Raw genomic sequence first — 12,709 nt, 5'->3', positions numbered from 1 at the left:
GAGAGTGTGTGTGAGACAGCAAGAGTGTGTGTGAGACAGCGAGAGTGTGTGAGAGACAGCGAGAGTGTGTGCGAGACAGCGAGAGTGTGTGACAGCGAGAGTGTGTGACAGCGAGAGTGTGTGTGAGACAGCGAGAGTGTGTGACAGCGAGAGTGTGTGTGAGACAGCGAGAGTGTGTGTGAGACAGCGAGAGTGTGTGACAGCGAGAGTGTGTGTGAGACAGCGAGAGTGTGTGTGAGACAGCGAGAGTGTGTGACAGCGAGAGTGTGTGCGAGACAGCGAGAGTGTGTGACAGCGAGAGTGTGTGACAGCGAGAGTGTGTGTGAGACAGCGAGAGTGTGTGACAGCGAGAGTGTGTGTGAGACAGCGAGAGTGTGTGACAGCGAGAGTGTGTGAGACAGCGAGAGTGTGTGTGAGACAGCGAGAGTGTGTGACAGCGAGAGTGTGTGCGAGACAGCGAGAGTGTGTGACAGCGAGAGTATGTGAGAGTGTGTGTGAGACAGCGAGAGTGTGTGACAGCGAGAGTATGTGAGAGTGTGTGTGAGACAGTGAGTGTGTGTGTGAGAGATAAGGGAGTGGCACTGTTAATTAGGGAGTGCACCACAGCTGCAGAAAGGAGGTAGTTGAGGAGGGTTTGTCTACTAAGTCAGTATGGGTGCAAGTCAGAAACAAGAAAGGAGCAGTCACTTTATTGGGAGTTTTCTATAGACCCCCAATTGCAGCAGAGAGATGTAGATTGGGCGGCAGATCTTGGAAAGGTGCAGAAGTAACAGAGTTGGTGTCATGGGTGACATCAACTTCCCTAATATTGACTGGAACCTCCTTAGTGCAAATGGTTTGGATGGAGCAGATTTTGTCAGGTGTGTACAGGAAGGATTCCTGACTCAATATGTAGATAGGCCGACTAGAGGGGAGGCCATATTGGGCTTTGTGCTCGGCAACGAACCAGCCCAGGTGTCAGATGTCTCGGTGGGGGAGCATTTCGGTGACAGTGACCACAACTCCTTGACCTTTACCATAGTCATGGAGAGGGATAGGAACAGACAGTATGGGAAGGTATTTAATTGGGGGAGGGGAAATTATACTGCTATTAGACAGGAGCTGAGGAGCATAAAGTGGGAACAACTGTTCTTGGGGAAATGCACAACAGTAATGTGGGGGTTGTTTAAGGAGCACTTGCGGACTTCCGGTTGCGTCTATGTGGAGCTAAGTCGCACGTTTGGCAGCTCCCGCCAGGAACGGACTTTTGGGCTCCTTTTAGGGCCCCCAACGGTACTTTTCTGATGGTTCCCAGTGTGGGAAGGGGACAGCAATATTCCCCCGGCACTGTATGGATTGGACCAGGAGTGGACCGGTGAAAAAAGTGGAATTGGAGCAGAGAAAGGTACGAGGGAGGAAGGCTAAGATGGCGGTGGTGGAGGCCAGGCAGCATGAGAGCAGTGGTCCAAGGAGCAGGAGCTTCTCCAGCGCTGCTTCACGGAGCTGAAGTCAGAGCTGCTGAAGCCGATGAAGGGGTCAACTGACAAGCTGCTTGAAACCCAGACGGCCCAAAGGGCGGCGATCCGGGAACCCGACAAAAGGTCTCGGAGAATGAGGACGAGATCTAGGGCCTGGCGGTGAAGGTGGAGACGCACGAGGCGCTCCATAAGAAATGGCAGGCAAAGTTCGAGGACATTGAGAACCGGTCGAGACGAAAGAATCTGTGGATTCTGGGTCTCCCGGAGGGGCTGGAAGGATCGGATGTGGGTGCCTACGTGGTCACCATGTTGAACACGCTGGTGGGCGCGGGGGCATTCCAGGGGCCCCCGGAGCTGGAGGGGGCCCATCGAGTGCTGGCGGACCCGGTGGGGGGGGGGGGATGCCACAGGTGATGAGGATCCTTAGGGAGTTTGGGGGATTTCTCTGGGTATAAGCTCAACATGGGGAAGAGTGAGCTGTTCGTGGTGCACCCGGGAGACCAGGAGAGGGGGATTGCCGAGCTTCCGCTAAAAGGGGCAGAAAGGAGTTTTAGATCCCTGGGGGTTCAGGTGGCTAGCAGCTGGGGGGCCCTGCATAAGCTCAACTTAACGAGGCTGGTGGAGCAAATGGAGGAGGAGTTCAAGAGGTGGGATATGTTGCCGCTCTCCCTGGCGGGTCGGGTGCAGTCGGTTAAAATGACGGTGCTCCCGAGGTTTGTGCTTTTGTTTCAGTGCCTCCCCATCCTGATCCCAAAGGCCTTCTCTAAGTGGGTTAACAGGAATATTGTGGGGTTTGTGTGGGTGAAGAAAGCCCTGAAGGTGAGATGGGTGTTTCTGGAGCGGGGCAGGGATAGGGGTTGGGGGGGGCGCTGGCGTTGCCTAACCTCTGCGGGTACTATTGGGCTGCCAACGTGGCGATGGTACGCAAGTGGGTAATGGAGGGGCAGGGGGTGGCTTGGAAGAGGTTGGAGATGGCGTCCTGTGTGGGCACGAGCCTGGGGGCGCTGGTGACGGCGCCGCTGCCGCTCCCTCCGACGAGATACACTACGAGCCCAGTGGTGGCGGCGACCCTCAAAGTCTGGGGGCAATGGAGACGTCACAGGGGAGAGGTGGGGGCTTCGGTGTGGTCCCCGATACGGGAGAACCATCGGTTTGTCCTGGGGAAAATGGATGGGGGGGCTCCGGAGCTGGTACAGGGCAGGTATAAGGAGGATGGGGGTCCTGTTCATTGATGGGAAGTTTGCGAGCCTTGGGAGCTGGAGGAGAAGTTCGGGCTCCCCCCTGGAAACGCCTTCAGATACATGCAGGTAAGGGCCTTCGTTAGGCGTCAGGTGGTGGAGTGTCCGCTGCTGACGGCCGGCAGGGTCCAGGGCAGGGTGCTTTCGGGGGTGTGGGTTGGAAAGGGGAGGGTCTCGGCAACTTATCGGGTGATGCAGGAGGAGAAGGAGGCCTCGGTGGGGGAGCTAAAAGGTGAGTGGGAGGAGGAGCTGGGGGAGGAGATCGACGAGCGGGTGTGTGTGAGTGAGCGTGTGTGTTTGAGCAAGTGTGTGTGTGTGTGAGTGAGCGAGTGTGTGTGAGTGAGCGAGTGTGTGTGTGTGAGCGAGTGTGTGTGTGTGTGAGCGAGTGTGTGTGTGTGAGCGAGTGTGTGTGTGAGCGAGTGTGTGTGTGAGCGAGTGTGTGTGTGAGCGAGTGTGTGTGTGTGTGAGCGAGTGTGTATGTGTGTGAGCGAGTGTGTGTGTGTGAGCGAGTGTGTGTGTGAGCGAGTGTGTGTGTGAGCGAGTGTGTGTGTGTGCGAGCGAGCGAGTGTTTGTTCAGCAGCCTCACCTCCTCGTTTTCCAGTCGGTACAGGTTGGCAGTGATGAATTTGATGTATTGTCTGGACAGAGTCATCAGTTCGATGTAACGAGTCTGCAGATCCATCAACTGAAAGAACAAAACAAGAAATTAATCCCTCTGACCTCCGACCCTCACCGACCCCCATAGTCCCCGACCCTCACCATCCCTCGACCCCTGACCCTCACTGTCCTCGACCCTCACTGTCCCTGTCCCCCATCATCCCCGACCCCCATCATCACCCGACCACTGACCCTCACTGTCCTCGACCCTCACCAACCCCCATCGTCCCAATCCTCACCATCACCCGACCCTGACCCTCACCCTGTCGTGACCCTCACTGTCCGATCCTCACTGTCCCAAGACCCTCACCATCCACCGACCTCTGATCCTCACCGACCTCTGATCCTCACGGACTTCCTACCCTGACCTCACTGACCCCAAGGACCTCCGACCCTCACCGACCCCCGACCCCCACTGACCCCCGACTCTCATCGTCCCCAGCCCATACAGACATAGAACATAGAACATTACAGTGCAGTACAGGCCCTTCGGCCCACGATGTTGCACCGTCCTGTGAAACCCCTCTAAAGTCCCTCTACACTATTCCCTTATCGTCCATATGCCTATCCAATGGCCATTTGAATGCGTTTAGTGTTGGCGAGTCCACTACTGTTGCAGGCAGGGCATTCCACGCCCTTACTACTCTCTGAGTAAAGAACCTACCTCTGACATCTGTCCTATATCTATCTCCCCTCAATTTAAAGCTATGTCCCCTCGTGCTAGACATCACCATCCGAGGAAAAAGGCTCTCATTGTCCACCCTATCTAATCCTCTGATCATCTTGTATGCCTCAATTAAGTCACCTCTTAACCTTCTTCTCTCTAACGAAAACAGCCTCAAGTCCCTCAGCCTTTCCTCATATGATCTTCCCTCCATACCAGGCAACATTCTTGTAAATCTCCTCTGTACCCTTTCCAATGCTTCCACATCCTTCCTATAATGTGGCGACCAGAACTGCACGCAATACTCCAAATGCGGCCGCACCAGAGTTTTGTACAACTGCAACATGACCTCATGGCTCCGAAACTCAATTCCTCTACCAATAAAAGCTAACACACCGTACGCCTTCTTAACAACCCTCTCAACCTGGGTGGCAACTTTCAGGGATCTATGGACATGGACACCGAGATCTCTCTGCTCGTCCACACTACCAAGAACCTTACCATTAGCCCAGTACTCTGCCTTCCTGTTATTCCTTCCAAAATGAATCACCTCACACTTTTCTGCATTAAACTCCATTTGCCACCTGTCAGCCCAGCTCTGCAGCTTATCTATGTCCCTCTGTAACTTGTAACATCCTTCTGCACTGTCCACAACTCCACCGACTTTAGTGTCATCTGCAAATTTACTCACCCATCCTTCTACGTCCTCCTCCAGGTAATTTATAAAAATGACAAACAGCAACGGCCCCAAAACAGATCCTTGTGGTACACCACTAGTAACTGGACACCAGTCAGAGCATTTCCCACCAACCACCACTCTTTGTCTTCTATCAGCTAGCCAATTTCTGATCCAAATTGCTAAATCACCCTGAATCCCATGCCTCTGTATTTTCTGCAATAGCCTACCGTGGGGAACCTTATCAAATGCTTTACTGAAATCCATATACACCACATCAACTGCTTTACCCTCATCCACCTGTTTGGTCACCTTCTCGAAGAACTCAATGAGGTTTGTGAGGCACGACCTACCCTTCACAAAACCATGTTGACTATCTCTAATCAAATTATTCCTTTCCAGATGATTATACATCCTATCTCTTATAAACCTTTCCAAGACTTTTCCCACAACAGAAGTAAGGCTCACTGGTCTATAGTTACCGGGGTTATCTCTACTCCCCTTCTTGTACAAGGAGACAACATTTGCTATCCTCCAGTCCTCTGGAACTATTCCTGTAGACAAAGATGACTTAAAGATCAAAGCCAAAGGCTCAGCAATCTCCTCCCTAGCTTCCCAGAGAATCCTAGGATAAATCCCATCCGGCCTTTGTGACTTATCTATTTTCACACTTTCCAGAATCGCTAACACCTCCTCCTTATGAACCTCAAGCTCTTCTAGTCCAGTAGCCTGTATCTCAGTATTCTCCTCGACAACTTTGTCTTTTTCCTGTGTGAATACTGACGAAAAATACTCATTTAGCACCTCTCCTATCTCCTCGGACTCTACGCACAACTTCCCACTACTGTCCTTGACTGGCCCCACTCTTACCTTAGTCATTCTTTTATTCCTGACATACCTATAGAAAGCTTTAGGGTTATCCTTGATCCTACCTGCCAAAGACTTCTCATGTCCTCGCTTGGCTCTTCTTAGCTCTCTCTTTAGAGCCTTCCTAGCTAACTTGTAACTCTCAAGCGCCCTAACTGAACCATCACGTCTCATCTTTACATAAGCCTCCTTCTTCCTCTTGACAAGTGTTTCAACTGCTTTAGTAAACCACGGTTCCCTCACTCGACCACTTCCTCCCTGCCTGACAGGTACATACTTATCAAGGACACGCAGTAGCTGTTCCTTGAACATGCTCCACATTTCCATTGTGTCCATCCCCTGCAGTTTTCCTCTCCAGCCGATGCATCCTAAGTCTTGCCTCATCGCATCATAATTGCCTTTCCCCCAGCAATAACTCTTGCCCTGCGGTTTATACCTATCCCTTTCCATCGCTAAAGTAAACGTAATCGAATTGTGGTCACTATCACCAAAATGCTCACCTACCTCCAAATCTAACACCTGTCCTGGTTCATTACCCAGTACCAAATCCAATACGGCCTCGCCTCTTGTTGGCCTATCTACATACTGCATCAGGAAGCCCTCCTGCACACATTGGACAAAAAGGGATCCATCTAAAGTACTCGAACTATAGTGTTTCCAGTCAATATTTGGAAAGTTAAAGTCCCCCATAACAACTGGCCTCCCCAGACAGGTGCCGGAATGTGGCAACTAGGGGCTTTTCACAGTAACTTAATTGAAGCCTACTCGTGACAATAAGCGATTTTCATTTTTTCATTTCAACTACCCTGTTATTTTCGCTCCTATCCAGAATCATCTTTGCAATCCTTTCCTCTACATCTCTGGAACTTTTCGGAGGCCTATAGAAAAGCCCTAACAGGGTGACCTCTCCTTTCCTGTTTCTTAACTCAGCCCATACTACCTCAGTATTCGAGTCCTCATCAAATGTCCTCTCAGCCACCGTAATACTGTCCTTGACTAACAATGCCACCCCTCCCCCTCTCTTAACACCTTCCCTGAACTTACTGAAATATCTAAACCCCGGCACCTGCTACAACCATTCCTCGCCCTGCTCTATCCATGTCTCCGAAATGGCCACAACATCGAAGTCCCAGGTACTAACCCATGCCGCAAGCTCACCCACCTTATTCCGGATGCTCCTGGCATTGAAGTAGACGCACTTTAAACCACCTTCCTTCCTGCCGGTACACTCCTGCAACTTTGAAACCTTACTCATGACCTCACTACTCTCAGCTTCTTGTGTACTGGAGCTACAATTCAGGTTCCCAATCCCCTGCTGAACTAGTTTAAACCCTCCCGAAGAGCATTAGCAAACCTCCCCCCAAGGATATTAGTACCCCTCTGGTCCAGGTGTAGATCATCTCGTTTGTAGAGGTCCCACCTACCCCAGAATGAGCCCCAATTGTCCAGGAATCTGAAACCCTCCCTCCTGCACCATCCCTGTAGCTACGTGTTCAAATGCTCTCTCTCCCTATTCCTCAACTCGCTAGCACGTGGCACGGGTAACAACCCAGAGATAATAATTCTGTTTGTTTTAGCTCTAAGTTTCCACCCTAGCTCCCTGAATTCCTGCCTTACATCCCTATCCCTTTTCCTACCTATGTCGTTGGTACCTATGTGGACCACAACTTGGGGCTGCTCCCCCTCCCCCTTAAGGATCCCGAAAACACGATCTGAGACATCGCGGACCCTGGCACCTGGGAGGCAACACACCAACCGCGAGTCTCTCTCGTTCCCACAGAATATCCTATCTATCCCCCTAACTATGGAGTCTCCAATGACTAATGTTCTACTCCTCTCTCCCCCCTTCCCTTCTGAGCAACAGGGACAGACTCTGTGCCAGAGACCTGTATCCCATGGCTGACCCCTGGTACGTCCCCCCCCCAACAGTATCCAAAGCGGTATACCTGTTACTAAGGGGATCCCTGTACCCCAATCCTCAGCGACCCCCGACCCTCACCGTCTCCAACCCTCAGTGACCCCCGACCCTCACCGTCTCCGATCCTCAGTGACCCCCGACCCTCACCGTCCTGCAACCCTCACCGTCCCCGACCCTCAGTGACCCCCGACCCTCACCGTCCTGCAACCCTCACCGTCCCCGACCCTCAGTGACCCCCGACCATCACCATCCCCGACTCTCAGTGACCCCCGACCCTCACCGTCCTGCAACCCTCACCATCCCCGACCCTCAGTGACCCCCGACCCTCACCGTCTCCGACCCTCAGTGATCCCCGACTCTTACCGTCCCCGACCCTCACCGTCCACAGATCCCTAACCCTTACTGTCCACTGACCCTCAACAATCCCAAACTCCATTTGTGGTCTTACCAATGTCTTGTACAACTTCAACAAGACGTCCAAACTCCTGTATTCAATATTCTGACCAATAAAACCCAACATGCTGAATGCCTTCTTCACCGCCCTGTCCACCTGCCACTCCACCTTCAAGGAGCTATGAAGCTGTTCCCCTAGATCTCTTTGTTCTGTAACTCTCCCCAACTCCCTACCATTAACTGCGGAGGTCCTGCCCTGATTCGATCGACCAAAATGCATCACCTGACATTTCTCCAAATTAAACTCCATCTGCCATTCATCGGCCCACTGGCCCAATTGGTCAAGATCCTGTTGCAATCTTATATAACCTTCTTCACTATCCACTATGCCACCAATCTTGGTGTCATCTTCAAACTTACTAACCCTGCCTCCTACATTCTCATCCAAATCATTAATATATATCACAAATAACAGTGACCCAGCACCGATCCCTGAGGCACATCGCTGGTCACAGGCCTCCAGTTTGAAAAACAACCCTCCACACCCACCCTTTGGCTTCAGTTGCCGAGCCAATTCTGTATCCAATTGGCTACCTCACCCTGGATCCCGTGAGATTTAACCTTTTGCAATAACCTACCATGCGATACCTTGTCAAAGGCCTTGCTAAAGTCCATGTGGACAATGTTGACTGCACTGCCCTCATCTACTTTCTTGGTTACCCCTTCAAAACACTCAATCAAATTGGTGAGACATCACATTCCCCTCACAAAGCCATGCTAACTTTCCCTAATTAGCCCTTACCTGTCTAAATGCCTGTAGATCCTGTCCCTCAGAATAGCTTCTAACAACTTACCCACTACAGAAGTAAGGCTAACCGGTCTGTAGTTCCCAGGCTCATCCCTACAGCCGTTCTTAAACAAGGGCACAACATCGGTTACCCTCCAATCTTCAGGCACCTCTCCTGTGGCTGTCGATGATTCAAATATCTCAGCTAGGATCCGGCAATTTCCTCCCCTAGCCTCCCACAACATCCTGGGATACATTTCATCAGGTCCCGGGGATTTATCTACCTTGATGCACTTTAATACCTCCAGCACCTCCTTCTCTGTAATATGTAAACTCCTCAAGACATCACTTTTTATTTCCCCAATTTCTCTAACATTCCTGCCTTTCTCAACAGTAAATACTGACTAGAAATATTCATTTAGGACCTCTCCCATCCCTTGTGGATCTGCAGATAGATGACCTTGTTTATCCTTAAGCTACCCTACCCTCTCCCTGGTCACCCTTTTACCCTTTATGTATCTGTAAAAGCTCTTTGCATTTTCCTTTGCCTTATCTGCCAAGACAATCTCGTCCCCTTTTTGCCCTCCTGATTTCTCTCTTAACTCGACTCCGACAAGCCCTATACCCTTCAAGGGATCCACTTGATCCCAGCTGCCTCTGTGTGTCATACGCCTCCTTCTTCCTTTTGACCAGGGCCTCAATATCCCGAGTCATCCAGGCTTCCCTCCGACCGGCCTTGCCCTTCACTCTCAGAGGAATGTGTTCATCCTGAACCCTGGTTAACATCCTTTTTGAAAGCTTCCCACTGACCAGCTGTCCCTTTGCCTGTAAACAGACTCCCCCAATCAAGCTTTGAAAGTTCCTGCCCAATACCCTCAAAATTGGCCTTGCCCCAATTTCGAATTTAAACTTTTGGGCCAGACCTATCATTCTCCATAGCTATCTTAAAACTAATGGAATTATGGTCACTTAATTGGATTGGATTTGTTTATTGTCACGTGTACCGAGGTACAGTGAAAAGTATTTTTCTGGTCCCAGAGTGATTCCTCACTAACACTTCTGTCACCAGCCCATCCTTATTCCCCAAGAGGAGGTCAAGTTTTGCCCCCTCTCCAGTCGGCCCATCCACATATTGAATAAAGAATTCTTCCTGAATACACTCGACAAATTTCTCTCCATCCTAACCCCTGGTGCTATGGCTGTCCCAGTTAATGTTGGGAAAATTCAAGTCCCCAACTATTACCATCCTATTTTTCTGCCATCTATCTGCCGCTGTTCCCCTGAAGGCTGGCTAGTTTGCTGCAATCAATGGTTTGTTTGAGGCTGCGCTGTTGTTTGAAGGCAAATAGTGGGGGTGTGGGAATGACCTTGGCAAGATGTTCATCATCATTGATGAAGTGTTGAAGGCTGCGAAGAAGATGTTGTAGTTTCTCCGCTCCAGCGAAGTACTGGACGACGAAGGGTACTCTGTCGGTTGTGACCTGAGGAGGTCGGTGCAGTTTTTTGCTATGGCGCGTTGGAACTGTCGATCAATGAGTCAAGCGCCATATCCCGTTCTTACATTTACCCCCCCCCCCCCCCCCCCAACCATCTGGCCTGGGCTATCAAAATCCTTACTGTCCTGGCTTGAGACAATTCACACCTCTTTAAGCTGCGATTATCCCTCTCTCCAGTTGCACCATCACATTCAAAGTGTCGTACTGCATCATTGAATTTGTCTGTATATGTATTTGTGGAACCCACCTCTTCATTCACCTGAGGAAGGAGCAGTGCTCCGAAAGCTAGTGATTTGAATCAAACCTGTTGGATTTTAACCTGGTGATGTCAGATTTCTTACTATTAATATATAATGTGACCAGTTGGGGTCCCAGCAAAGATCCCTGCGGTATCCCACTAGCCTGCCAATCGGAAAAAGATCCATTTATTCCAACTTTTTGCTTCCTGTTGTTAACCAGCTTTCTATCCATCTCAAGACACTACCCACAATCCCATGCACTTTAACTTTACATAATAATCTGCTCTGTGAGACTTTGTCAAAAGCCTTCTGAAAGTCTAAATAAACCCTATCCACCGGTTCCCCCTGATCAACTCTATTTGTTACATCTTCAAAGAATTCTGGTAGATTTGTCAAGCATAATTCCCCTTTTATAAATCCATGCTGACTTTGTCTGATTACATTACTGCTTTCCAGATGCTGTGATATGAAATCCTTGATAATGGACTCCAGCAACTTCCCTGCTACCGACGTTAGGCTCACTGGTCTAAAATTCCCTGTTTTCCCTCTGCCTCCCTTTTTGAATAGCGAGGTTACATTCGCTACCCTCCAATCTGTAGGAACCATTCCAGAATCCAAAGAATTTTGGAAAAAGGCCACCAATGGATCTACTATTTCTCGGGCCACTTCCTTAAATACTCTGGGATGGAGATTATCCGGCCCGGGAGATTTGTCCGCCTTTATTCACATTAATTTTCCCCAAACCATTTCTTTACTAATACTATTTCATTTAAACCATTTACTTGTTTACAGGGAGCTGGCTAATGGAATATTATTGTGATTGCTGGTGTCATGTGAGAGTGCCTTTAAGAAACGGGTGTTTTTATAGAATATCTGTAGTGGGTGTACCTTTAAGAAATGGGTGTTTATTACTGCAGTGATGTCAGAGTGTGGGTGGAGCTGGGCTGTCTGTCAGCTTTTACTTTTTCGCTTTGGACTTGCAGCTACAGGGTGTGTTTAGTTTGGTTTTGGAGAGCTGAATAGCTGCAGTCACAGCAAGCAGCTGGAAGGATCTCTCTCTGCAGGCTGCAGACTGACTTCAGCTCATTTGGGGATTTCAAAATGGTCCATGTCTCAGTAGAGAAGTTAAACCTGATGTCTTTCTGTAAAAGGGTTCTTTTGCCTTAAGGATGTTGCAAGAATGATTAGAGTTACTTAGAGAGTACTGTATTCTTTGGGGGATTTATTGGTGTTGATAGTTGTTAAGATGTTTACCGTGGGTTTATAAAGTGTTAACTGGTTTCATAAATAAACACTGTTTTCATTTAAAAGTACTGAAAATCTCTTTTACATCACACCTATAAAGTAGGCCTGTGTGCTCCCCATAACCACAATCTATTCAAAGTTGTGGGTCAGGTGAACTCCATGATACACTTTGGGGTTCTCTAAACCCTGGCCCATAACACTGGAGATTCCCTGGGGTGTAGATAATTAATGCGGTTTTGTGTTGAGTCCTAACTCAGCATTTTAGTGGTGGGAGACTGAGGGTTGCCTTATGCTGGGGATTCAGTTGATGTTATTAATGGGATAAGCCACATGGGTCTGTAATTTGCAGTTTTGTTGCAGGATTTCAGTCAGACAGAAGGATGTTCAGATTGTTCCTGAGTAGGCCACTCTCCAAAGCTCCACACGGAGAAGAAAGTAATCCTGATTGTTAACTTTATTTATAAGTGGCATTTGAACTGTATTGGGTTGCTTAATTGGAATATATGGTGGCAGGTGTAGATAGTGAGTTAAAGTTATTTTCCTTTTATTTAAGAACTGTTTTAACTGTGAACTGTAAAGTCATTTCTTTGATGGTAATGTGGTTAATTCTGTGTTTAAATGAAAGTTTGTTTTCCCATAAAAGTTGCCTCTTGAGCAGTCATCACTCCTGTTGTTTAATAGCCTCACCTCGCAGTCTTACACGTTGCAAATTGTTGGGATTCCCGCACATCCGAACATGTTCAGTAAATTTCAGCGATCAGTGACAGATACTGGATTGGTCGGCTAGAGCCCTGCATTGTAAAATTCAGGCAGGTCCTTACCTCCTGGATAACAGTGTCAGAGGCCGACAGCACTTTCTGTTTCTTCACAGGAGACATGACAGGTTCCATCTGCGCTTTGTAGGTAACTAACTGAAGTTCATAGTCCTGGGGTAAAGCACAATGCGCCAAGATTAATATTTATCCATCCAGTCACATAAACAGCTTCAGTCACTCAAACCCTAGTCCCCACTCCTAGTTGTGTGTTTATGTGGATTTGTGTGTGTAAGTGACTGTGGAGTGTGTGAGAGTGC

At 49.2% G+C, this 12,709-nt stretch overlaps 1 protein-coding gene across 1 annotated transcript in view; it reads right to left on the bottom strand.

Moving 5' to 3' along the window:
- Window positions 1-12,709, bottom strand: part of LOC119966676 (plectin-like) — an 84,263-nt gene that overhangs the window by 58,387 nt on the left and 13,167 nt on the right. Inside the window, 2 exon segments of the mRNA XM_038798738.1 lie at window positions 3,282-3,380; window positions 12,459-12,563. Coding sequence (XP_038654666.1) covers window positions 3,282-3,380; window positions 12,459-12,563 — 204 coding nt within the window.

Source organism: Scyliorhinus canicula, chromosome 5 (genome assembly GCF_902713615.1).
Source record: "Scyliorhinus canicula chromosome 5, sScyCan1.1, whole genome shotgun sequence".
Taxonomy (NCBI): domain Eukaryota; kingdom Metazoa; phylum Chordata; class Chondrichthyes; order Carcharhiniformes; family Scyliorhinidae; genus Scyliorhinus; species Scyliorhinus canicula.
The sequence above is the reverse complement of the archived record's forward strand: the minus strand, read 5'-3'. Positions and strand labels throughout refer to the sequence as shown.